This window comes from Mustela erminea, chromosome 1, assembly GCF_009829155.1.
Source record: "Mustela erminea isolate mMusErm1 chromosome 1, mMusErm1.Pri, whole genome shotgun sequence".
NCBI classification, from domain to species: Eukaryota; Metazoa; Chordata; class Mammalia; order Carnivora; family Mustelidae; genus Mustela; species Mustela erminea.
In genome coordinates this window covers 205,443,602-205,470,296 of record NC_045614.1, presented here as the reverse complement: position 1 = coordinate 205,470,296, position 26,695 = coordinate 205,443,602, and the positions used below count along the sequence as shown (strand labels likewise).

At 36.9% G+C, this 26,695-nt stretch overlaps 1 protein-coding gene across 4 annotated transcripts in view; it reads left to right on the top strand.

The window, feature by feature from the left end:
* The window catches only part of GRIK1 (glutamate ionotropic receptor kainate type subunit 1), a 390,887-nt gene extending 365,838 nt beyond the window's left edge, over positions 1-25,049 (top strand). For 2 of the 4 annotated variants that reach the window (XM_032353659.1, XM_032353668.1), the window contains 3 exons: positions 3,216-3,441; positions 7,150-7,400; positions 24,613-25,049. In XM_032353659.1, the coding sequence (XP_032209550.1) occupies positions 3,216-3,441; positions 7,150-7,400; positions 24,613-24,768 (633 nt within the window). In that variant the 3' untranslated portion in view covers positions 24,769-25,049. Of the gene's footprint in view, positions 1-3,215; positions 3,442-7,149; positions 7,401-8,740; positions 10,433-24,612 lie in introns of those variants that run through there. The other 2 variants (XM_032353662.1, XM_032353672.1) reach the window with 1 other exon arrangement.
* The last annotated feature ends 1,646 nt before the right edge of the window (positions 25,050-26,695 follow it).

Here is a 26,695-nt window from a genome sequence, read left to right as displayed (position 1 = left end):
ATATCTACGCTCCTCTGCTTCTCAAATAGTGTCTGTAATTCCAAATGTGGAATACAATGGTGTCCCACAAAAGCAAAATTTCTAAATAATGAAAGGGAATTTTAGCTGGAAACCGAAGGATGCTAGTCTATGATCCATTGTGTTTACCATTATTAAGCCGCATCAAAAATGGCAAGGGGGCGGGGGGCCTGGGTGGCTCAGTGGATAAAGCTGCTGCCTTCAGCTCAGGTCATAATCTCAGGGTCCTGGGATCGAGCCCCGCATCTGCCTCAGCATCCTTGCTGAGCAGAAAACCTGCTTCCCCCTCTCTCTTTGCCTGACTCTCTGCCTACTTGTGATCTCTCTCTCTGTCCAATAAATATAAATAAATAAAATCTTAAAAAAAAAAAAAAAAGAATGGCAAGGGGGGTGGGGGTCAAAGAAATTTAGACTGTTTCCTGTATCTTCAACTTGACCAAGTCCTCTACCAAGTGGTAGTTTTCTTACTGGGAGCCAGTTCTGCCCTCATCACTGCAAAGGAGTCCGTACCAGCTAGTCTTCCCCTCTGGCACCACAGGGAGTTCAGGTCAGGAACAACCTTCTACCCTGAGAAGAAAGAAGTAGATATGGTTGAATTAAATCCATGACCTCCAGCTCCACAGAACATCACTATGCCTGTTGTGTTGTGAAGATCATGCCAACTCGGGAGAAATGGTGTTACCAAGCTGTGATGGGACAAGAAAAGAAATTGAGAGTAGAAGCTGAGAATTTTTGTTCATAGATATTGTGGTACATGATGATGGATTCCTTGAGTGTAGATGACTTTGAGGGCTGTTGAGTTCTTTTTGTGAGCCACATGTTATACAAGCCACATGCTAGCTACATATAGTAAGACCATAGATAGGTCTTTCATGTACTGAGAAATTAGACAACCCCCCACATCAGATAATTTGAGAACATATCTGATGGGGCTCAATGACATGCTTGTAGGTTTTGAGTTGAATCTTTTCATCTCCCTCCATGTCCTTCAAGACCTGGACTCCCCACACTAGTCCATTTACCATGAATGAACTCATAATTTACTTTGTTTTGTCCTCAACGTCCTTAAACTAAAAGTCCAGTATTCTAACTATTTATAACATTCATTTTTAATAAAAGTTAAGTATGATTAAAAATGGATGTTTCATGGGATTTTTTAATGTGGAGGCTGACTCTAAGTTTGTGTTAACATGATACAAAGTAGCAAACTGCTTCAGGGAATAATATAAATCCGTGAATTTAAGTTAGAGTGTTACAGGCAGAGAAAATAAGATTAAAATCAACCTCAGAGGAAATTTGGCAATAAGGACATCCGCTTCCCCCAGATCATCATGGTCCAGTGGAAAGAGCATTGAATTAGATGTTGAGAGTCCTGGGGTCCTGTATTAGCTCCGCTACTGACTAGTTCTGTGACTTTGATGAAGTCTCCAAAACTATAGCAAAATTTCCTCCCCTCTCGGAAACAGCGGCTTGAATGAGTAAATTTCTAAAGTCTGTGACAACTTTCAAATTTCATACTTCTAAAAAATCTATTTCACTTAACGTAGTTTCCTGAAGGAGAAAAATTTTTCCCAGCTGTGCATTTACTATCAAAAGACAGACTGACATCCCTCTACTCCTTCAAGTAGTTCTTTATTACAAATTTAACATTATCTATCTCTTAGAGGTTGAAATCACACACCAAATGAGACATTGACCCTGATCCCAAAAACATGCTTTTGTTATGGATACATGAGCTCCAATTTGCAGATATCTCTAGGGTTGAGGAGTAATTCACAGGGGCCTAATCATGACAGAATGGGCTCCATAAAATACCAGTATCTATAAGGTACTGTTTATTGAATTGTTGTTTGTCTCACAAGACCTTTCTCAGGGGGATCTTCAAATGCCTAACAATCCAAAATAAAGCCATCTGTCCTCCCTTTACTCATAAAGTCTACAGCATTAACCCAGGTCCTAAATAGAGTTAGGAATTAACTGAGCCCCCAGGAACACTTGAGAATGAATAACCACGCCAGAGTTGATTCCACAGGTATTCCATTTATTGCTTATGGCCCCAAATCATGTTTTAAGCTTCTCTGCACTCCTAAGATGATAGACCCGATGCCTGCCAAAGAAGCTGTCTCATGTGTGGGGGCAGGAATTAGTTCGGAATTATCAGTAATTTCCATAATGTCTTTCATTTTCAAAATAAATGGAGGGGAGTGTTGATGCAAATGAAGACAAATTCAGGAAAAAAAATGGAAAAATATGGAAATTACAGAGTAAAATGTAAAATGCCTAATCATAAATCATTACTCAAAAGAATAGAAAATCCATACCCAAGCAATATGAAAACTAAGGCAGCATACTTTAACAAAGAAAGTATGATAATGAGATAATGGAATGTATAGATGCAGATATCATAAGCATATTTATGGTTTATTATTGAATCTATCAAAAAGCTGAAGAATAAGGGGAAAGACAACATCATAGAACACTTTGAAATGAAATATTCAGCCCTCATTTTCTAAAATATAGTTGCAATTAAAATTTAGTATATACATTAAAAAGCATATAAGTACAGTATGAAGAATTTTCTGATCTGAATTTCAGCTTAAAAAGAACATTTGTATTCTAAGTTTTCCAGAGAAGATATGAATGAATGGAAGTTCTTTCATAAACAAAGCAGTAATAGCATGTGATTTATCTCGGGACTGCCCCCAGCAAAGGCATGCTGTATCAGGTTCAGAGATGTACATACCAGAAGATAGTAAAACAGTGCCTGCTGAAGTTGAGGGGATAAAGGGGAATGGAGTCCATGAAGAGAGTCCTGGAGTGAGCTAGTCATTCCTTGGCCCAGTATGCCTTGAGGATTTGTTCTTAGTGACCACAGTCCATTAGGTAAATGCTGTCATCAATACCAGTGTTCTTTCTTCCCTAACAGAAAGCAACATAAGGACTTTGAGCCAATATCTTATACTGTTAATCGGCAAGATCTCCCTTTTTCCTCCATAGCTGCCTCAGAACTTCCAGTGTTTTCCTGTAGTAATTGGGCTCTTCTTAACTACCATACTGAAGTCCAGGGATCCACCATACTGGTTCTCTACCTGAAAAGAGAGACTCTCTATACTACTTGGACCACTGGGATTTGAGTAGCTTTAGGACGCATTTTCTCAGCACTCCTCTGCTGGTGGGTGTTCTTTCTTTCCCTGCAGAAATCAAGGATATCCACCTATGAGAAGATGTGGGCTTTTATGAGCAGCAGGCAACAGACTGCCCTGGTTAAAAATAGTGATGAAGGAATCCAGCGAGTACTCACCACTGACTATGCCCTGCTGATGGAGTCCACCAGCATTGAGTATGTGACGCAGAGAAACTGCAACCTCACTCAGATTGGGGGCCTCATTGACTCTAAAGGTTACGGAGTGGGAACACCTATCGGTAAGAGAGGCAAAGCATGAGCCAAGACTAGATAGGCAATGTCGGTTATGAAGGATAGAAGGGAGTAAACTCAGAGATATCTACTCCACACTCCGAGAAGTTCTACAATACATATGGTGGACTAATCAATAAGGGAAACATCCATATAGGTCAGAGGCATGTTTTGAATTGACAATTCCCAAATATTTAACTTAATGTACTTTCAACCCACTGTTTCTTTAAAGCTCTACCATTACATACCTGGTTAAGTGTACCAACTTTATTATTTTACTCTCAAAAAAAATCTTTAAAAGAATATCTTCCTGACTAATCCTCTTAACATTATTGTCTTCAGTACCTATACATGCCTATCTAGTTATTCTTTCTTAAATTATATAGGAATATATCAAAATTAATTGTGCATATAGATGCTGAAAGTTGAAAGGTTAGAATTCTATATCTATAAAAGAAGAAAGATGAAGATTGAGTTATAATTCTTTGGCAATATGTTGAAAAATGATTGAGTTGGGAAACCTATAACTACTTTTTGTCCCTTTATTTTCAATAACTTCCCTGATGAAAATACCAATATTGCTAGTTAAGTGTATATGTGTGTGTGTATATATATATATATATATATATATATATACACATATATATATACATATATATAAAAATATATATATATTTATATATATATATATATTTTTTCCCCCAATTGGTAAACTCTCCTTTGATTAAGTGAACATGTTCTGCAGGAGTCTCAGTGGGATTGTTAGACACTAATTAAAAGAATGTTATGAGTCTTTTTGTAAAACAATCTACTATCTCCCTAACCAACCTTTGTCACCTCATTTTCCATAATAGGCACGAGGAGCGTTAGACAGATGCTATTTTTTTTTTATATCCAACAACTGCTGATTTTAGTTAAATGGACCAAAAGTCAGACAAAAGTACTAGGAGTGGGTTGCTTTTACCTGAATCTTCAAAATCAAGACCCTAAGATTGATTTTGTTATATTCTACATCTTCTCAGAGGAGCAACTGTGGTTCCCTAATAGAACTTATGTTTAGATTAAATTATAGAGTTGAAAACTGCACTTTCCTCATTTTATCTTCCACCTCATAAGCCCACCTTGATCACCTTCAACACTACTCCTTATTCACCAAATTTCCTATCTGGTAACGATGAGAGAAAATAGCATCGTGTATCATTCCTTCTGAGAATATTTGTACTTTACTATGATACTTTTAATGAACATTTCTTCTAATGAATGAATACAACACTGAAGTTAAAGTTTGGGAGTAGGGAGAATGGAAAGGAAGCAAAAGGCTTCTTTCTGCAACAGTCCTAAATTAATGCAGCAATTTGAAAATGACTTTGTCCTCATGTAAACGAAGCTCAACGGGTATCACAGCATTGTATGTTATATGATATAGAGATTTGAGTGTTTCCATGCAGTTTCCAGCCTCATCCATACTCTGACACACAAGTTCCAAAGTTGAAGAGCTCTTCCCCCTCCCTAGATGAAAAGAAATACACTCCAGGAATTTTTCATACTGGTTATAAACCTGTCAGGCTTTTAAACCAAAAACAATGAAGGAATAATTGGAACAGATGGCAGACCTCAGAGAGAATACATCCATTGGGAATACAGCTGTTGGATAAATTTGTGAGATGTTTCTTCTATGATGAATTGACTCTTTAAGAAAGCTCAGTTGCTATTCAGGAAGATCTGTGTGTATACATATATATTTTTTCAAGTAACTTATAATAAATCACTTCTGAAGTCACTCAGTCCACTTAAACAACAACAAGACTGAAGCTAACATATATTCAGAAACAAAAAAATTCTCCACACAATTCTGGTCTTGCCCTCCCTGACTCCCCGAAGGAGCTAAACTCTTTCCCATGGTCAAAGATTGGCAAAGTCGGCTCAGTCACAACACAAAATTGAAAACTTTGCTTCTCTGAGACTCTCAGGACAGTAGCTCTGGAAATGTGCCTCCTAACGGATTTAAAAATAAAACTTCAGGAGAATGAGAGCAGTTACAGCTTAAACAGGTTACCAAGAGGCTGGAAATTACCTTCCTTAGAGAACAACTTTAAATGGAGATCCGATCCCCGTCTGTCTGAAATGTTTTAGGTATTGTGCAGCCTGAAGGCAGAAGGAGAGCGTCAGTCAACATTTATTGAGTGCCCACTGTGTATACTGCTATGATTACAGCAGCAACCGCCACCCTAAGAATCATTCTTAATGCTCTTCAAAGCATTTTCTTGTACATTAAAGCAAAGCTCTCCTGGTTCACTTAATTGCTCACATGCTATGGGTATGTTAATGATGCTAATTTTGACACTAACCATTATTCTGGGGGTGTTTAAGCAAGCAGCCAATATCTTTTAATTTGGCTTACAAGAATCCTTTTCTCACCAAAAAAAAAATCTATTCTTCTAATTGACAAGCCACAATCTAACCCCAAAACATTTTGCCCTTCTTTTAAATTTGATTTTGAGTACTAACAATCACTTTAGGAAGTTTTGGGAAGGAAGAAAGAAAAATGACACATGCCACAATGTTAACCTTCTGCTTTTCTGACATAAAGCATACCACAGAACATAAGGTTTGTGTATGTGGAGACTGAAGGCAGGAAGAGGGGCAGGCTGTGGGGTAGAGCAAGCAGCTTTCAGGGAAATAACACTAAGCGAGAAGTAAGAGAAAATGAGTTAAGTCCTTGCCAGTAACTAGTACTTTTACTCATACTTTCACATTCTAAATTTCTTCAAGGCTAAAATACATGGACTGGTCTATATGATTTTTAATATTTCTTTTGGTTCTAAGATGACCATTTTTTCTATTTTGTTTGATTTTTGCATTTTTTTTATTTCTACCAAGAAGAACTATTTAAAGTTTTCAATGGAAAGAGTGAGGGTATACTACCTTTCTACTGAGTAGAATAAATACCAACAAAAATTCTTAGCATCTAATGAGAAATTGAGTAAATGCATCTTACATCTTTTAAAATCTTCTTTTGCATTAACTGGCATCAGAAGCCAGTACTGGGCCAGCTATGGTTACAGAACTATCTAACCCTAACATAATTAGAAGTTCAGTGACATTACTAGATGATTGAGCCTAAAAGATATCAGTGAAGTCTTTGCAAATTTTCCAAACCTTGTGGAATTTTTAAAACCTTGGAAGTATTTCAATCCTAATCTTAATAGTATGTTACTAAGTATATTAGTCAGTATGGACTAATTACTATAACCAACATCTGCTATGTTCAAGTGGCTTACACCATAAATGTTTGTTTGTTGACCTTGCCATGGTCCAGTGCACATTGAAAGATGGCACTGGTGACTGTCTAGCCAGGCTGTCATAATGTTAGACAATTGAGAAAAAACAGAATCTAAACAGTGAAATCCACCAATGTGGGAAAAGATTTATGGGAAGTTCATCAGAAGCAGGGGGCTGTCACAGAATTCCCAGCTCATCTTTTCCTTGTTTAAAAGGAACCGACAGTCTGAGCAAGAGTTAATCTCAGCACGTCAGCTATCCATTCTCCAATTGCTTAGAACTTCAGAATACAGAATTCAACCTCTATGCCCTTTGCCAGTCAGTGTGTGGATTGGGGTTTCCCAAAAGCCATAAAGTTGTTACCTTTAAGACAATAATCCCTCTTGACGTCGTCAACCTTTTGGTGACCAATATCCAAATGAACTTCCTTACAGGCTCTCCTTACCGGGATAAAATCACTATTGCTATTCTTCAGTTACAAGAAGAGGGCAAGCTGCATATGATGAAAGAGAAGTGGTGGCGGGGGAATGGCTGCCCCGAGGAGGACAACAAAGAGGCCAGTGCTCTGGGAGTAGAAAATATTGGGGGCATCTTCATTGTTCTGGCTGCTGGACTGGTCCTTTCTGTATTTGTAGCCATTGGGGAATTCATATACAAATCCCGAAAGAACAATGATATTGAACAGGTGAGTCATCACTTTCTAAGACTGGGTAGTTTTAGTTTGCATTATATGTCTTAAATTTGGGGGTTTAAAGATGCCTGCCCTTTTTGGTAACATTCTATTGAATTAGATGCCCAGAAGAGCCATTTCTGAGTTAGAGCAAAGAGCTATTGAATCCCTGCCAGGTGCTCCTGGCATTGTAGCCCCATCATTTATTAATGAGAAGAAGGAAGCGCCTTATATACTAAATCCAATTAGCACTATTTGGAATGGCAGTGCAGAAATTCCAAACTCAGTTAATTTCTTGGACAGTTATTTGCTCTTAAGATAGAAAACCTAGATAAAGCAAGCATGAAATAAATCCGAAATTGGAAAAGTTATAAAAAGATCTTTGAGATAAATGTTACCATCCTTTCTTGAAGTCTAGATGCTGAGCACATGTACTAATGCAAAGCAATTTACATAAAGATATAAATGAGGTATTTTGTAACTGAGCATTCACCTCTCTCGAAATATGATTCTTAAAAAGATAATTCACCAATTTGGGGAGGCCCAGGAATATGTTAAATTATACAGAGTGACAACAAAACATATTAGAGACTTTATTTTTCCAAATCGTATTTAGGATTATAGTTGATTTCAGTAGTTGATCATTTTTGCCTGTCACTGCTATTTTTGATAGAAATCATACCAAGAACTTACACCATCCTGAATAAGATGATTGTATTAAAAAAGAATTCCTTCATAAGCATTCTGGAATAAGCAAAGTACAAAGCTCATGCCAGTTGTGGTGCATTAGGCCACCCATTCAATTTAATATTCCTGTTAAAATTTTGAGGTTATAAACAATTATTAACAGGGCTAGTTTAATGCTCAGTTGTCACTGTCCTGAAATTAATAAATTTTAATAATGGGGTTCCACATTTTCACTTTGTACTGGACCCCACATATTATGTAGCCAGTTCTGATTAATAATCCCATACCAGTCCCACCTCCGTTAAGTGGAAACTCTCCTTACAGTCCCAACGCTGGGAGGGATTGATTATAACCTGGATTTACCATGAAAATTTTCCCACAATTACAAGTCAGTTGTGAGAACATTAAGCACCCTTTTCTTGTTAGAGAAAACTATCTTTGCTTAAAGGGGAAAATGGACTGTTCTGCTTTGTTTTAACTTTCAATTTACTCTTGAGGTGTCTTGTTTTATGCAACTAATTTGAAAAATAAAAGCCTGTATATGTTATGCTTTAATGTGCTTCTCATAATTGCCAGCTTCATTTTATTTAAATTTTCATTTAAACATTCATTTTTGCTTCTGATTTATTCATTTTTTCTATATTTTTCTCATTTCTTTTGCATGCAAGGCTTTTTGTTTCTTTTATGGACTGCAGTGTAAGCAAACCCATCCAACCAACTCTACTTCTGGAACCACATTATCTACGGATTTAGAATGTGGCAAATTAATTCGAGAGGAGAGAGGGATTCGGACACAGTCCTCAGTTCATACTGTGTAATCAGTTAAAGGAAAAAAGTATGCCCAGTAGAGATTGTTTCTGCTAATTGGTGTTGTTGATGATATCTGTATCTACTAAGCATAAATAGCCACAATTCCCTATCCCTTTAAGATAGCAAAGCTCATGGACTCTAGACATTGAATTCAATGCAATGAGAACAGATGTGCGATCTGTGTTGAAATTGAGGTATATTAGGGGTAAATAAACTCCTAAGATATGTGTATTTTCCAGAATCTGCTATACCATCAAGACAATGGCTATCTTAGTTCTATATTCATGCATTAAAAATAAGCAAGTCTTTCCTCATGAAAAAGTAGATCCAGACTTCCAACAGTGCAAAGCATAAAAACAAAATGCAAATATTGTGGAATTGTTTTCATCTTTGTGGACTTTTTTCTCCTCTTTCCTTCTCCCTGTCCCTTATGTTCTATAGATCCACATGTTCAAACTGCCCAAGCCCTATCTTTTTATAGTAACTCCATAACAATGTTGATGTTCAACTCAAATTGATTCCACTATTTAAACTGTATTATTTACATAAAGACTCAAAGATGTCTTGGATTTTAAAAATTGAAAAACGTGATCCAGAAAATGAAAAATAAACTTGAAACCTCTGGCGTCACAGAAGAGCCTTAGCTAAATTGAACATCACCCAGGAAGGCACAACACAGTCAAGAATGATCCCTGAGTAGAAATCCATTATCATTATCCTGTAACATTTACTTGACCATCCTCTGTAGGTTCAGATCATAAAGTATGCTCGGAGTCTCTAAAGAACTGTGATTTTTTTTTCATGTTACAGATCATTTCTTGCAAGCTCCAAAGAAGATCCTAAACTAGGAACTAATGCATAACATCTTCTATTTTGCACTTACTCACTCTCACTCTGCATTGACAAACATCTTTTCACAAGACATTATTTATTCCGTTCTTACTCACCCAGAATAGAGTGGTTGTCCTCATAGCAATCTTTTCTGAGCATTACCACTTTCACACTCACTTCTCTGGACCCTTAGTCATTATCAATTCATTCCGAGTGTACTGGGGAGAAGGGCAAGGAGGAGAAAATAAATAGAGGAAAGAATTTCCACACACATTACAGATCTCTGGAGATTTATTTTACACCTGCATTCAAAATGTTGTAAATAATTCCCACTCTGTCTCAGCTTGGTGACATAGAAAACCAACTGCATACTTAATTTGTTCCTATGAAGGATATCTGCTGTCCCTCTGAGCTTCTTTTCCTCTTCGCCGTGAGTAGGGGAGTTGAAGATGCCTTTCATCTCCCCTCAATATGGACTAAGTTAGTCTTTGTTCTCTTAAATGGGATTACCTTTTGACGTAAGAATTTTAGCCCCCAAAACGTATTTCTCAGAAGTAACGATAAGCCATCTGTGCAATCATGTAGCATTTTGCCTTCTCTTTGCTTAGCTTTAAGTGGGTTTCAAATTTTGAACCACAGATCTCCCCAGTCAACGTTATATTTCTCCAGTAAAGCATGTTTAGGAAAGTTGACTCCTGCCCTGATTGTTTCTCAGTCTTGCTTTCTTCTTTAAATAAATGTACTTTTAAGATAATATCTATAAATTACACCAACATTTATTTACTATTATTGAAGCAAAAGCACCAGAATTTGTCCTAGGTCAGAATTTGCATCTTCATAATCAATAGAGTCAGGTGTTGGAATAAATATTTTATTATTCATAATTCATTGATTGTGTACATAGAAATCACAAATTATATAAGCTTATATTTCAAGGGCTTTTTAATAAATCAAAGATGCTACCAAAAAATTATAAGAATGATTGATGAAGTTTAGATGATCAAGATTAGTAATAACAAAATTCACTTTTCTACAGACTATCTTTTAAAATTGTAACTCAGAGGTTTGGATAAAATTAATATTTGTGTGCCACTTTAAGCTGTATCCTACCTATTCCTGGTATTTATATGTTATTTTGAAGTTTTCAGAATTTCTTGAGATATTTGAAAAGATACAGCATTACAGTTAATCCTTTCAACAATTTTTTTTTTAGCTTTACTAACAGAGAAATAGATATTAGTCAGCAGCCTGGAGTCTTAGATTTTAGAATCAGAAGAGGATTTTCAAAATCAATCAAACTTAGGTGCAGGTTTTAGCATAGCCACATGCTGAATGATGGTAGAAAAGTGACTGAATTTCTTAGAGCTTTGGTTTCTTAATATGTAACACCAGGACATAATTTCTACATCATAAGGTTATATTTGAAGGAGTGTCCTTCACAATGGGTCCCACTGGAAACTGTTACCCAAATAAGATTTTCCTGCTCGAGGAAACTATGGAGCATTATTCTAAACATTCCTTTACCACATGATATCTCAGGGTATTTAATATGCTATAATGCTTTGGGAATTATCTTTTTGTGTGTGTGCATTGGGAATTTTCAACAAGATTGGAAAGTATTCAGTACTCCCCATACTTATTAGATAACAGAATTTATTTTTCCCCAAAAGCATCTTGACAGACCATTGCTCTACAGATCATACTCTAGGGAACACTGGTATGATGGTGTGCATCTCATCCAGTGATAATGTACACAACATGTTAGCCATGCCCATCACATAACTGCCATTTAATAAACAAGAGTTTTGGTTTGGGGGGTAATTTTTAATTTCTCTGAGCTTCAATTTCCTCAGTTGTAAATTGAAGGTAATCTGTTGACCTATATTTACTAGGAGAATTAAAAGAAATAATATCATGGCATAGAAAATGAGATCATTTATAAGAATCCTGTTAAGAGATACTGGTTAGCAGATGTTAGTTCCTTATAGAGAAATTAAGTATTATTCTCTGATCAGGTGGGCAGTAAGTACAGTTTACCATGAAACTTAATACAAAGTCAGTTTGGAAAGGAAGTTTTCCAGTTTAGAGGTTCAAACTATACATAAAACCATATTTCCTTACACAAGCATTAAAAATCAAGGCAATTTCATTGCATGCAAGAGAAGGACCCAAATCAACAATACATGAGGATCTAGTAGAAGTTTTGAACCTCGACTCTAGAAATTCTATTTTGATTATTCTGGAATGGAGGCAGGACAATAGCTTTTTTTTTTTTTAAGATAACCAGTTGATTCTATCATGTAGTAGAGATCTAAAGCATTATATGCATGTAACTGGCACTCAGTAAGTCACTGATGTTTACTGATTGATTTTAGAGGTATGACCAGTAATTCGAAGAAAGATATACAGCACATATTTGGCATTCAATGTTCAATAGACCCTCTCTAGAGAGAATTCAAAAAGAAACTGCACATCTTTGAGATAAAAATTCCATTATATTCAATTGATAACCTTCATATTTAGTAATAGGAGCTAAGCCTATACCAAATGATCAAATCAGAAGTTTAAATGGTCTCTGCACCCTTTTATCCCCAAAGACCTCCATACATTTCAGAAATATAGGTTCCCTACACTCTCTTCTTTCTCCTTCTATATATGCCCTAGATAACGAGTTCTTAATATCAAGTGAATAACCACTGAGACCACAGTGACCCCACCAAGGGCCATTGCATTTTAGTGAAATTTAGGGAAAAAAGGTGGGGGGGCTTGAGCATGAAAAAAAATTTCCAAAGTCTGTTTTCACGTCATTAGTTCTCAGACTTTGGTGTACCTAAGAATCCCCCAGGGAAATTACTTAAAATACTGATTATAGGTTTTATCCCCATAGATTCCTTCTCAGGGATTATAATCCAAGAACAGGTATTTTTTAACAAAATCTGGAAGTGAATGCTTAAAACTACTTTGCACATTAGTTTTCATAAAAATTAGCTTAAATATAGCAGTTTTCTCCAAAATTAGGTTATGTACATGAGGTTTTATTAAAACTATCTTCAGTACAAGAGGTTTGTAAAATAGCTTTTCTTACATGAGTTTTTTCCCCAACAATCTTAAATACAAGTGTTTAAAAATGTTGGTAAGCTTGAGTTTTCTTTAAAGCTAGATGCTTAGCTTAAAGAAGAGACAATCCGTGGAAGGCATGAGCAAGGTCTTCAGAGAGCCAAAATGCACTTGCATAGAATGAGGAGTGTTTCTTGGTCCAGAGCTACAACTAAAGCAAGTGAATGGATGTAAAAGAGGTTCCATATAAAATACAGCAAAATAGTTCTAATAATTTTAAAAAATGGAGCTAAATAGAATACAGCAATTTGACTTCAAATTAAATGGTAAGAGTGAGATTTTATTAACACTGGCAGTTTTTCTGTGGATTATACCTGAAGGAAGACTGTTTCAAGTTAGCAAGAGAACAGAGAGATATGAAAGATTGAACAAGTACATCAAGAACTATGGAGCCCAGAGTGTTGTCTAATCTGGTTCCTGACAAGCCTGTTTTATAAGCCAATGCAATAATAATAAGAAAAAAAAAATAAAAGCTGATTTTTTCTTAGACTAAAATTATAACCTGAATTATTTTAGGGTTTTTTCAGCAAAATTGGAACTACCTAAGGAACACATGGTGGGTAGAGATAATGTTCTTAGGAAATTCAGCTGGATCATATAGTTAAACCTTTCCCAAAATTATTTCCAAATACCTTACTGCATTTGACTAGCACTATATAATGTTCTATGTAAGCCATCTATGGCAAAGCAATGATTCCAAATTAGTTTCCAAGCCCATAACCCTTTACACTATAAGGTCTATTTCCCAGTAAGCACTTTAAAAGCAGCCTGGCCTTGAAAGCAAAAGGAAAGCAAAGCATTCTTACTTCTTGCACTATTTTCTGCACATCTGAATGTGCCAAATGGCATTATTAATTAACTCTTATAGATAATGAAAAATTTCTGCTTGATGCTGCAGTTTTAACTTGCCTTCAGGAACCATCTCATTATGCTTCCCACAGTTATGGAATTTTATATGCACAGATGCACAAGCATATTAAAATCATTTTTGTTTTCAAAATCCTCTCCATAGAGACTGATATCATAGAAAATGGGATTCTCCTTTAAATTTTCAAAGAAATTTTATTTGCACAAATAAGAACATTTTTGTGATAGAAAACCAAATGTTCTGTGTAGTTTCACATGCTACAGGATCTGAGATTTGTAATTGGCAAACCAAATAGGGCTAATTGACCAAATTGCACAATACAACCATGTCTCCATATCACAACATACGCGTCCAGATACACATAAAAATAATGAGTAAGACCTGAGTGATGTAAAGAAGTTACTGTTGTTGTTCCATTTATCCACTAAGGTTAAGGTAGTAGGGTCAGAATTTTCTTCCTATCCAATTTTTTAACTGAAGTGCTTAGAATTCAAACATTCAGATATTTCAACTAAAAAGAAAAAAAAATGGTGCCCTGACAATTTAGTTTTTACCAACCATAAGAACTAAGAAATTACTGTCCACAGATAACCCACCCTATCTTCACATTTATCTTAAATCCTAAGTGTCACTTGGCACATTATCATCTGATAATGTGTCTCCAAGTGTCCTTAGCTTCATTTCTTCCATAGTCTGATCACTTTATTTAGAAAATGATTTGGAGAACTCTCAATAGGTTCTTTCTGTAATTGTGGAAAGAGGCTTTCCTTTGCCTGGAAACCCAAACATTCATCAATTCACGGAGAGTCCTGGAAGCAATTAATAACCATTTAGAAAAATGAGGCACCTGGGTGGCTCAGTGGGTTAAGCCTCTGCCTTAGGCTCGGGTCATGATCTCAGGGTCCTGGGATCAAGCCCTCCATCGAGCTCTCTGCTCAGTGGGGAGCCTGCTTCCTCCTCTCTCTCTGCCTGCCTCTCTGCCTACTTGTGATCTCTGTCAAATAAATAAATAAAATCTTAAAAAAAAAAAGGAAAGAAAGAACTTTTCCAGGGTACAATAGTAGTGTCTTCTAAATCAAACAGATTCTAAAAGGTATAAATGGCTCAATGGAAATGTGACCTGGGAATCACAAGCCAAGAAAGCAGGCGTCTGTGCTGTTACTGAATGGGTATGTGACTTTGGGCAAGTCAGTGTTCTTCCTTCACTCTCAGTCTCCCCATCTGTGCAATTAGGAGGTGACATTTAAAGTTCTCTTCCAGCCACAATATTTTTTAAGTTTTATAAAAAGTGGGAAAGAAATAAAAATATAGAAGCAGGACCAAAAAAATAATAATAAAGTTTTGGCCAAATATAAATGTAAACAATATTGTGCAATTACCTTGGACATATTAAATTCTTATTGCCATAAGCAGAATTACCTATCCCTGCCTATGATGCAGGATAGAATGGTCCACTTTGGATATAGAGAAAACCAACATCATAGCATCAGAGAATGAAACAGTTCTCATGCACTCATAAGCAAAGCATGACAAACACAAGGAAGGCTACAGAAGTAAAATCATTCTAGACTTTGATGAGCCCACAGGATAGGTAAAAATAGTAACAAAATAAAACAACAAATGTGCCAAACGAAGACATATAGTTAGAAGTTATTTGAAGCTATGGAACTGATTACATTCTCAATCACAATTCAAGAAAGGGGATATCAGTGGGACTGGAGTGCATGGGGGAAAACTATTCTGTAAATGGAACTTAAATTCTACTAAGGACAAAAGGAAACAAAGAAAAAGGTTGATGTGCTCTTACTGTCTATTTCTTTTACCCCTACCCTCCACCACCTTTAAGAATCAAGGTTTTTTATATGTATTGCTTCCAAGCCAGACATGAATCAAACTTTTAGCTTTTGAGTTTTAAGTAGGCTTTACAGATCTGTAGCATAGGCAAAATCTTGAAAACCATGGCTTTTCTAAAGAACCAGACGTTTCATTGAGTAAGTTAGTTGTTATAATTAATATAGTTTATCTTTAATTAACAGGATCCAAAACCCAGAGACCCAAAGTTGGAGAAATGCACAAAATACTTTTCTCCCTCATGTTCCAATTCTGACCAATTTTTGACCCCTAGGAAAGAAGGGAAGAATGGGAGGGAAGTCATTAAAACTTGATGGTACCAGAAGTCCTGAGAGAAGGCTTCATGACCATCCCTAAGCCAAGTCCCAACCTGAGGACAGGAAATAGAAACTTCAGAAAAGCTCAGGAAGGATCCTAAACAGAAAATACTATTTTGGGGTTCAGAGGGTGTAACCCAGGAGATGGCAAAACTTGAAAGAAATTTTACATCCAACTGTCTCCAGAATGGTGGAATAACAAGGTCTAAGCCATGAAACCCAAACAGCTTCATACTCCTGCTCTGTCCTAGAGTGTCTCAGTGAAAACTCCATGATGCTTCCCAATGAAGAGCTTTGTGGAAGAGCCAAGAGAACCACTGGACTGAAAGAGTTGAGTTTGGAGTAGAAAAGATTCAATGTGACATGAAGACCATAGTGGGGCCACAAGCATCTCAGAGAAAACAGCAGAGAGAGAGTATAGCATCCTAGACCCCCTAGGATGCCACACCCCAGTGGAAGCCAAAGGATAGAGCATGGCCATAGACTAGCTTCTCCCACTATTACAATGCCCGGGCTCTCTATTAAACTCTCCTCTACCCAGATACACCTGGGAAAGAAGAGGAATAAGAAGATGGGGAGAGACTCATTTTAACTGAGCCATTAGAAAAGAAACTTAGTTTTAAATGAAGAGTGAGTTACCTTGAGTTGATAATATCCACTAGATACCCAGGGATATCTCTTAAAAAAAAAATACCCAGGGATCTCTAAACTAAGGTGGGATTTGTTAATTTTTTAATAGCATCAGATAATTTTCTTGCACACCTCGGTTTATAGCTTGAGAAAAATTGTATATCCTCTACATAAGGGCATAAGCTGTTATTGCAAGGACTTCATGGTAGTTCACACATGCACTATGGACAACTAAAACCCTCCATCAGGCTCAATTTACCTCAAGGCTAAGACCATTCTCTATATGAGAAGGGGCATGCAAAAAAATTCTTAAAGTTTATTTTTATGGCTCCAACTCTGCCTCTGAGTTGCTGAAAGGACCAGGCCCTCTTGTCCATATGGCAATGGAAAGCCTGTCCTCATTGACATATGGCCTTGAACGTGGATGCCGGGTCAGGTACATATTGGTATATAGACCTATATTCAGAGGAAATTTGTAGGCTCTGAGCTTACAAGAGGGGTTGAGGCAGGTTCAGGTAATGTAGGGAAGCCAGAAAGAAGACAGAAAGCCAAAGAAGACTGTCAGATTGGCCTCTGATGATGACTTCAGACAGGAGAAAGGCACTGTGGGTCCTTTGGGTTGGCATGCAAACCCACATTTCTGCCATTCTTAAGCAAGGAGAGTTGCTCACTTCTGGATATGTCCGGCCCACCTGAGGATTATCCTTAGAGCAAAACTCTTTCTGCTCTCTGCTCATAACACTTGAGTGAACCACTTTGCAGCCACCTCTCTATACCTATTGGCCACTTTCATGTCCACTCTAGGGCAATGGAAAGTTTCAGCTGCCCTTGAGCAACATTCAGAGACCATTGGAGGCAGAGGACAATCTCCAACCAGCCTGATGATTGGCTTTGATGCCATTTCTGCACTCTAGTGACTGCTTCCTCTTAGTCTGAGACAGAGAGTGGGCACAAACTCTGGAATTTAATGTCCAATCTGCATTTTCAGATTCCCCCATCTACTAAGCTGTCCCACATTTACTTGCCTTATCTTAGCCCATGGGAGTTTAACCCAAGAGTGGCAAGTGAGGGGCTCATTCTCTGGTATTCTTCAGCATCTAGGCCCTCCCAATCCCTAGCTGGAAGATTCTCCTTGAAAGCGGTTCTCCATAGAACCGTCCTAGCTTTATACCACATCCCCAGTCCCACTGGCTGGACCCTGAAGGCTCTAAGGCAAACTTTTACAATTCAAAGTGCCTTCTTTTTCCTTCTTTCAGACACCTGGCTGTTGTAATTAATAGCTTCAAAGACTGCAGTGGCTTCAATAGATCCACAAAAATCTATTTAAGAACTCAAAGCTGCAAATTTTACTTTTTTTCTTTTCTGTCATCCCTACCCTGAGGGTAATGCATATAAAAGCTCTTGCTATGACTTTAAAAGTGGAAAAAGGGTTTAGAGTCAGAAGATCTGGAAAAAGCACATGGATTAATATCAAAATGAAGTACTGCTCCAGTGTTAACCTCACCTTTCAAAGTTTTCCATGAAATTATACCTAATGTTAGAGGAGAATGAACTGATACCTAACAGTTTGGGTGTAGAGCCCTGAGCAACCACTCCAAGTGAAAACTTTAAGAATTCTAAAAAAATAATAATACATATTTATATATGTAATTTTTATATATTTTATATATTTATTTATATATATATATATATATATATATATATATATATATATCCACTCCACTATACACTTGTATTTATTTTAATGGAAGAAAAACTTTTCTAAATACAATCTTTAATAAAGATGGACCCCAGAAAGATGATCCTCATATACCTGGTGTTACTGAGTAACTGTGTCCTCCCCAGGTGTATGTTTATGGTTCAAAGGAGCTCAGATTGGAAAACAGGGAATTCTGGAGTATGCATTCGTGCAAAGAATTAGCTTACATCTAGGATCTGAGAGAGCAAAGATGTTGGCATCAAGCCTCAAGTGTGGGGGCAAAAAGATAAGATAGAGGACTTGAGATGGAAAAGGATATAGAGATGGTGACAACATAAGATTAAAAGGAACTAGGTGATTCACAGATCTGTACCCCTGGGGATAAAAACATATGTTTATAAAAAATAAAAAAATTAAAAATTAAAAAAAATTAAAAAAAGGAACTAGGAAAATGAGTTAGTGGGATTGACAAACTGTAGCCAAAAGGAACATAGGGCTAAAGGGAGTGGAAAATGGAATATGGAAGGTGCAGGAAAATGGGCTGGACGATGAGGAGTGGATTCTGGGTCACAGGTGGCAATAAGGAGACCACATCTTGAAGTTCTAGTTCAGTGTCTAGATTTCCTCTATCCCAAAATTTGGGGCACAGTTGAGGAGATGAGACTCAACTCTCTCATTAGCTTTCAGGCACAATTAATCATAAACACTATTCTGAATAGAATTCATTCATACATTCAAATGTATTCAAATGTATGAATAGAATTCTTCCATCCTTATTCCTTAAAAAGTTTCCTGACATTTTGAACACTCTAGGTTGTTCCCACATTGAACCTCAGAGTTTAAAAATGTTAAGGATATGAATGCTTAGAACTTCTTCTTATAAAGAAAAAAAAATCAGAGCATCTGGGTGGCTCAGTTGGTTAAGCCACTGCCTTCCACTCGGGTCATGATCCCAGAGTCATGGTGGAGTCCTGCATTGGGCTCCCAGCTCTGTGAGGAGTCTGCTTCTCCTCCTGACCTTCCCCTCTCTCATGCTCTCTCTCACTCTCTCTCTCTCTCAAATAAATAAATAAAAATCTTTAAAAAAAAATCACTGAGACATTCTTTCCACAGAACTGTGATAGTAATTTGATAAGACCAAGAAAATAAGAGCAATGGTAATCTCATTATTTCTCAGTAACCTGTTCCTTGATTTCTATATTTCACTAAAATTTGGTCTATTTTACTAAAAATTGTCTTTACAAAAAGACTTCAGATTACAGCTTGCTTTCAAGTTAAAGCAGATCTATGTAAAATGAAAGATTTTATATCTGTAAGATGACACAAATATTATCTATATCTTTCTTCAGCACTTAATGTGAAAATTTATTAGACAATGTCACAGACCACTTCGTTTGTCTTTAAATAAAAAGCCCAATAAAGTAGTAAGAGAAACCTATTTAAAATGTAAGGTGTAAAGGAATGCATTCCAAGCAGTTCTTCTAAATGTACCAATGAATAAAAGCACAGAATGCAAAAACGTTAAATACACAATAACAAATCAATCTGATATTCACAACCTGATGCCAAGTTTACAACGAGCAAAGCCATTCCCAGTCAGCCTAGCCTTGATCCTTTCAATATTGTAAACTCAAATCAAATTTAAAACACAGCTTTTCCTATAACTTAAAAGAAACCCCTCTTCACCCCCAGACTATTTTTTTTTAAGGCAGTTTATTTTAGGTACAAAGAACTGGATTAGCTCCTCCCACCCCTTCTGGGGGAATATTTGTAATACAAGGATAAAGGTGTCAGGAAAGAAGAATAATGTATATTTATGGTTCACACCAGTACCAAGAAATTAAATATTGGGGATTAGTCCAAAGAAGGTGCCATGCTGTCAGCAATTACTTTTAAAAATCTAGCCAAAGAGGAAGGTTAATAAAAAGGAAGCAAAAGAAGGCAGGAGAAGAAAAGGATGGTGGGTGGGGGCGGGGGCGGTCATTCAGGACACACCGCCTGCACGAAACAAGTGGAAAAGAGGAATGGCTCTCTGCAAAACAAGCAAATCCTTTTCCTTGTAAATACCAGAAGAGCTATGGGGCTGCCAGAAGCTTCGCTAGTGGTTTCTAGCAGACTACTTGTATCTCAGCTTCCTTCCCTCTACAAGAGAAGTCACAGGCGCACACACTCACACTTGCGCATACATAGACACACCTGACTGTCTTTGGACGATGTCCAGAACAGCATAAAAGGCACTAATATAGTTTATTACTATAAATCCATTTACTTATAAGTGAATTTTCCTATCAGACTTGTCATCATAGGGATTCATTGTCAATGGGTTCAGAAGCAGAGATAATTTTTTTTTTTTTATGGCAAGGGACTGCAGTTAATTTTCATTTCCTTATTATGCTTGAACACCTATCCTTCACAGGCAAGACACAAGCTGTCATAAGGCCTATTACTACCTAAATACTAAAATGGGTTATGAGCTGGGCAAAACAAGTAAATAAGCATTGAAAATGCTATGTATTAAACATGTAGAAAACCTACTTTAAAACACTGGTATAAACAAAGAATTGGTGCATAAAAAGTCATACAATGGCTAAAATTAAAGGAGCATCAACCTTTCACTGTTCTTCCTTGCCCTCCAAAAACAAACAAACAAAACGAAATACATATAGCAAGTTCCATAGACTTAAAATATTTTCAGTGATGTATACAATGTTATTTTAAAGAAAGAGATGTGCCAGGCATTGTCCTGTGTGTTTTACAGGTACCTAGCCAACCATTCACAAACTACTCAATGAAAAAACTTCTACTATTGTTTCCATTTTATAGATAAGGAAACTGAGTCAAAGAGAAACTAAATATCTTGCTCAGTGTAACCCAGCTACTGGGTACTGTAGCTAAAATTTAAATTCCAGCATTCTGATACTGGGCCAACTCACAACTATAATTCGTGGTGGTATGTATGGATCCACTGAAAATATGAACTCCACCCACCAGAGAAAAATAAAAGAACCCAGGATGCATGCTGCAGGGGGGTTTCTAGTCTTCAAAGCTCTAGAGGGTACTGCTGAGGTATCTATCCTACCTCTAATTTCCCTACCTACCAAGCATGGCAACTAGGTGGTCATCAATATGTCTGACACTTTCTAATGAAGTAGGTTTACAAATTTAAACTTCCATGCTTAAACTTAATTTTCTATGGCCCTGTGAACACAAGAGAGTTCATGAAAACCATGTCCAGAAATAGAAGCTTTGGAAAGCTACTTAAATTTTTATCCTAATTCAGAAGCTATATATATATATATAGTCTTTAATTCTGAGATTATAAAAGGCAAATTGAAGAATGAATAGGAGACCCTCTCGTGCCACTCTGTGCTGAGATGACCTTCAACAGTTTCATTTCCTGTGGATACAAGAGTGTGGTTTGCTTGAGCTCATGGCTGGTAGGGACCTTAAAGGTCATCTTGCCTTATGACTACAGCAAAAACTTGGAAGCAGAAAGGTCAGCTCCAATATCTTGCCATTTTCTTTTTTGACAGTTGGAGACAAAGTGAGAATCAAAAAGAAATCATTGTTTGTGACCAAAGAGAAAGAAACCAAACCACTCATAAAACTATATTTATATTCACTTTCATGCTGGCAGCAAGAAATAAATACTTGGAGTTGATCAAAAGAATAGACCTTTGTTGTATTTTAAGGCAATACAAAATTTGAAGGAAGACTGTGTTTTTAAAGAGAAACATAATTGAAATGTATTGTCAAGATAAGATCTGTGACTGTTCTACTACCCAAAATAAGAGAGAGAGAGAGGGTTTCTAGCCCCCTCCTGGTTATGTCTCTTTTGGGAGCCACATTTGGAGACTTGCTTTGGTAGTTTTAGGGCAAAATAAAGAGAAATGTCTAAAATGAAATGTTTTGAGAGTTGAAATAAAACACAAAGATTGCAATTTCTTAACATATATTTATAGGAAAAGAACCTACAAAAAATTCTCTATAGTGATTTAATAAAAAAAAAGTTAAGGTGTTGGAGATTTTAAGTGAAAGCAGTTGAGTCTGGGAAGTCAGATGGACTGAGTTCAAATGTGAGCTTTTTCTCTTGCAAGCCACATTTCCTGGACAAATTACTTAATTTCTCCAATAGTAAATTTCCCTATCTACATAATGAGCATAATAATTCCTACCATATAAGATTGCTGTGAGATTTGTGTGTAATAGTGTGAGGTGTAAAATCCTTGGCACTTCTTCCTTCTCTCTCTCTCTTCCTTCAGTTTTAATGATCTTCCTGAAATTAGAAATGTCCTGTGCAAAAAAATAAAATAAAATAAAAAATACAAACAAAAAAACTTACATTAAAATAAATATCTGAGCAAAAATTGCAAAACCCCAATGCAACACCATCCACCACAAAGGCACTATAAAACATTTAATTCATCTTAGTAACATAAATTTCACATCACATTATGCTACAAAAAAATTAATATGTGACATACCTACTGTAATATTTTTTGAAAGTATAATTCATAGAAAATATTTTGAAGTTTTTCTTTGTGTGACATGATCCCCCCTCTCAGTTGATGAAGCCACAACTTACCATTTGAAAAGAAATTAATATGCATAACATGAATTTTCACTACTATAAGAAAATGGAAATGAAATTCAAATCCTATAAACATTCATGTGGAAAAGAGACAAAGTCGGGGCGCCTGGGTGGCTCAGTGGGTTAAAGCCTCTGCTTTCGGCTGGGGTCATGATCCCAGGGTCCTGGGATTGAGCCCCGCATTGGGCTCTCTGCTCAGCGGGGAGCCTGTTTCCTCCTCTCTCTCTGCCTGCCTCTCTGCCTACTTGTGATCTCTATCTGTCAAATGAATAAATAAAATCTTTAAAAAAAAAAAAAAAAGACAAAGTCATACAAAAACGAGTATTCTTTTTGGAGGTATGTGTCTGATAGACCAGTAATTTACATCTAAGATCTAAATTTGTCTGTCTGGTTCTCAAATCAAGTAGAAAAATTAAAAATACTGCTTATTTAGCCACACCTGGGTGGCTCAGTCAGTTAAGCATCCTAACTCTTGGTTTCCACTCAGGTCATAATCTCAGGGTTGTGAGATCAAGCCCCACCTATGGCTCCACACCCCAGCATGGAGGTTGCTGGAGATATTTCTCTCTCTCTCTCTCTCTCTACTCTTCTTCCTGTGTGTGCGCTCTCTCTCGCTCTCTCTCTCTCTTAAATAAATAAATAAATAAATACATATATATTTTAAAAAGTACTGTTTATTTAAGCTACTTCAATTTTTCTATGGAACAAAAATGGAGTGTAGATTTTCAAAAATACATGTCGCCTCTTGATATGCAAGGACTGCAGGAGACATTTCCCGCATTGCACACGTGAATCACCAATGTCTTCCTATCAGGCCCTCACAACCTCAAGAAATCAGCTGGTGGAATGTCATTGTTTGTGTTTAACATATCCATTTTTTGAGTTAATCACAAATGAGTCATACAGTTGCCCTTCCACACACTTTAACAACGGCTTTGGGGTTTGAAGGGTGTTTTAAGGGTGATCTCATAAAAAACAATACTACTTTATGGACATCTCTATAAGCAAGAATTTGTCACTCAAAGATCTTATCTTGGCTGGAAGAAATGACAGTAAATTATGTTTTATTATAGCATTTGTATACTGTGCATGTGAATCTATACAGTGTAATTGTAATAGATCTGTACATATATATGCCATCTGCATATGTGTGATATTTCATAATCATTGCTCCATTTTCTCCTTGTATAATGCCATCATCTTTGCTGTGCAGTTCAGTACCATATTATTTTCATTTCAACCACAGCTGCATCATTGCTGCTGCCAGATCTCTGTTTTTTTGGAGAAAATATACAATTTAAAATTGTTTTTTTTTTTCTTTTTTTTTATCAGAAAGGAAAGTCATCAAGAATTAGATTTTATTTTAGGAACAAAGTAAGGTTTCATGGGAGAAAAAAACAAAGCCTTGGTGTAGAGAAGGTTTGTTCATTTTCTATAGCATTACTGAAGTGTCCGTATGCCTTGATAAACCTATCAATGTTTGGATCATCTCAATGGGGGAAATGACTTAACTTAACTCTATTTTGGTGTCTCAGCAAAGGTAAGTTGTCTATTTTGAGAACCTAACTGGGTAGTCTTATACTACTGCATCGGTGAATGAAACCCCAAAGTCTACCCAGCTAGCCTGCTGCCTCAGTTTCCCCAAATAGAAAAGGCAAATGGCCAGTGGGTGGAGGAGGAGGTGTGGGAACTGGCCGGGAACTTACTCTGTGGCAGGTTGCCTTAGACCAATATCTTGTATTCATAAAAACCTAGGTGAGAGACAGATCAGCGGAGGAGGGAGCTAGTTTGGTTACACTGATGCTCTATTATTTCGTATTCTCTAGTGTCTCTCTTTCAATGCCATCATGGAAGAACTGGGAATCTCACTCAAAAATCAGAAAAAGCTAAAGAAAAAGTCAAGAACTAAGGGGAAATCTCCCTTCACAAGTATCCTTACTTGCCATCAGAGACGAACTCAGAGGAAAGAGACTGTGGCATAATCCAAGAACACATCTACAGGCAGCTTTCAGGAAAAAAAAAAAAAAAAAGATATGCTCACTACAGGTTTTGGGAGGAAGGATTCCTGACAAGGGCGTGATGTGTTTCCATGTATCTATATATATAACTATGGTTATATATAGAGATATAAGAAATACAAAAGTTTAAGAAGCTCACAGAGACAGAAAGTACTTGGGAAGCGGCACTGGTTCTTTTGAAATGAATTTGTATGCTCACTTATTTTGCCTTTTCTCTCTTCTGGATAAATTTCTGTGTGTTCTTTCTAAATAATAATAAAACAACAGGGTTTTGTTTTGTTTTGTTTTGTTTTGTTTTTCCAGAAAAGGTTTGAGTGTTGGTTTGTTCCCCTTTACTGGGCTCCCATTCACAATGTTTGGTTGCCAAGTGTCATCTGTTGTCAGTTTGCTATTTTGATGACTCTCTCCACCTGTTCAGACAGAATCACTTCTGACTAAGTTTAAAAATATATATATTTTTCGTTCATACAAAATACCTAACTATTATAGTAAAGTGAAACTATTCATCTTTGTGCTTTAAAATCTAACTTCATAAGTACTTTAAAATGGCACTTGGAACATCTGTGAGTATAAGATAAAAAAGGGATATTCATTCAAAAAACAGAAGTATCCACCACATTCTGGGCACTGTTCTAGGTTCTGCCTAGAGATGGTCCCTGCCCTCACATAGTTTAGTTAAGCAAAAAAGAAAAACATGATATTCCTCAAAGAGGGATTAGCACTTCCTCTGTGGAAGCCAGAAGCTGAAGGACCATGCAGGAGAAATAGTCAACCAAGGAAGTCTTCATGACAGAAAGCATAGCTCAACTAGGATGACAGGTCAATCAGGTGAAGGGTGAAGGGAGGGACACAGGGTGGAGAAGCAAGCGTTCCAGGCTGAGGAAGCAGCACATCTGAAGCCCCTGAGAGAAGAGCAAATAGGGCTAAAAAGGAGCTGCGTGTGGCAAAATGCAAGGGGATGCAATGGGCCTGATAGTGACAATCACTCTGGGTGAAAGTAAAGAAAGAATTGAAGGCCAAGGAGACTGAGGAGACGGGGTCACTGGAAGGCTCTTTCAGGAACCCGGGGAAAGGACATGGCAAGGTGGCCAGAGCAGCGGCAGACAGAGAGCACTGGATGATGGAGGTAACTCGGAGGCATGACTCATCGGCCAGAGATTTAGATGGTGGTCATGAGGGAAAAATGGGGCTAAGAAAAAGTCCAGGATTGGGGTAGGGGGAGAGGCAGGCTTCACTGGAGAGTCAGGGTATCATTCACCATATTGGGAACCAATGAAGAGCAGGCATTGGATCAACATTTCATATGATTAAGTCCCATTAGTTTCTGTAGGATGATTCTATAACTACAAGAATCTTTTGGTTGGGTGATGGACACTGGGGAGGGTATGTGCTATGGTGAGTGCTGTGAAGTGTGTAAGCCTGACGATTCACAGGCCCATACCCCTGGGGCTAATAGTACATTATATGTTAATAAAAAATAAAAAGTTTTTTAAAAAGAATTTTTAAAAAAGAATCTTTTAATCTAGTCCCTATAAAGTTCAAGTAGAAAAATGTTTCTAGACATAAAAAGAAAAAAATCACCTTTAAAAGAGCAATAACAGATACTGGACAGATATTTTCCTGTGATTATGATCAATGCTCAGATTTGGGATCAATCAGAATTAGAAGAAAATATATTTCATTCAAAAATTCATTAAGATGTTTACATAAATACCACAAAGATGCTTACATTGGAAACAATATGCTTACAGAGAGAAACAGATTAAAAACAAACAGAAATAAGGTGAATCAAGCAGCTAAAGATGGACTAGAATGGTAACATATTAGAGGGGAAACATATGATGTACTCAGTTCACTAAAAACTATACCAAAGGCATTCTATTCTCCATTT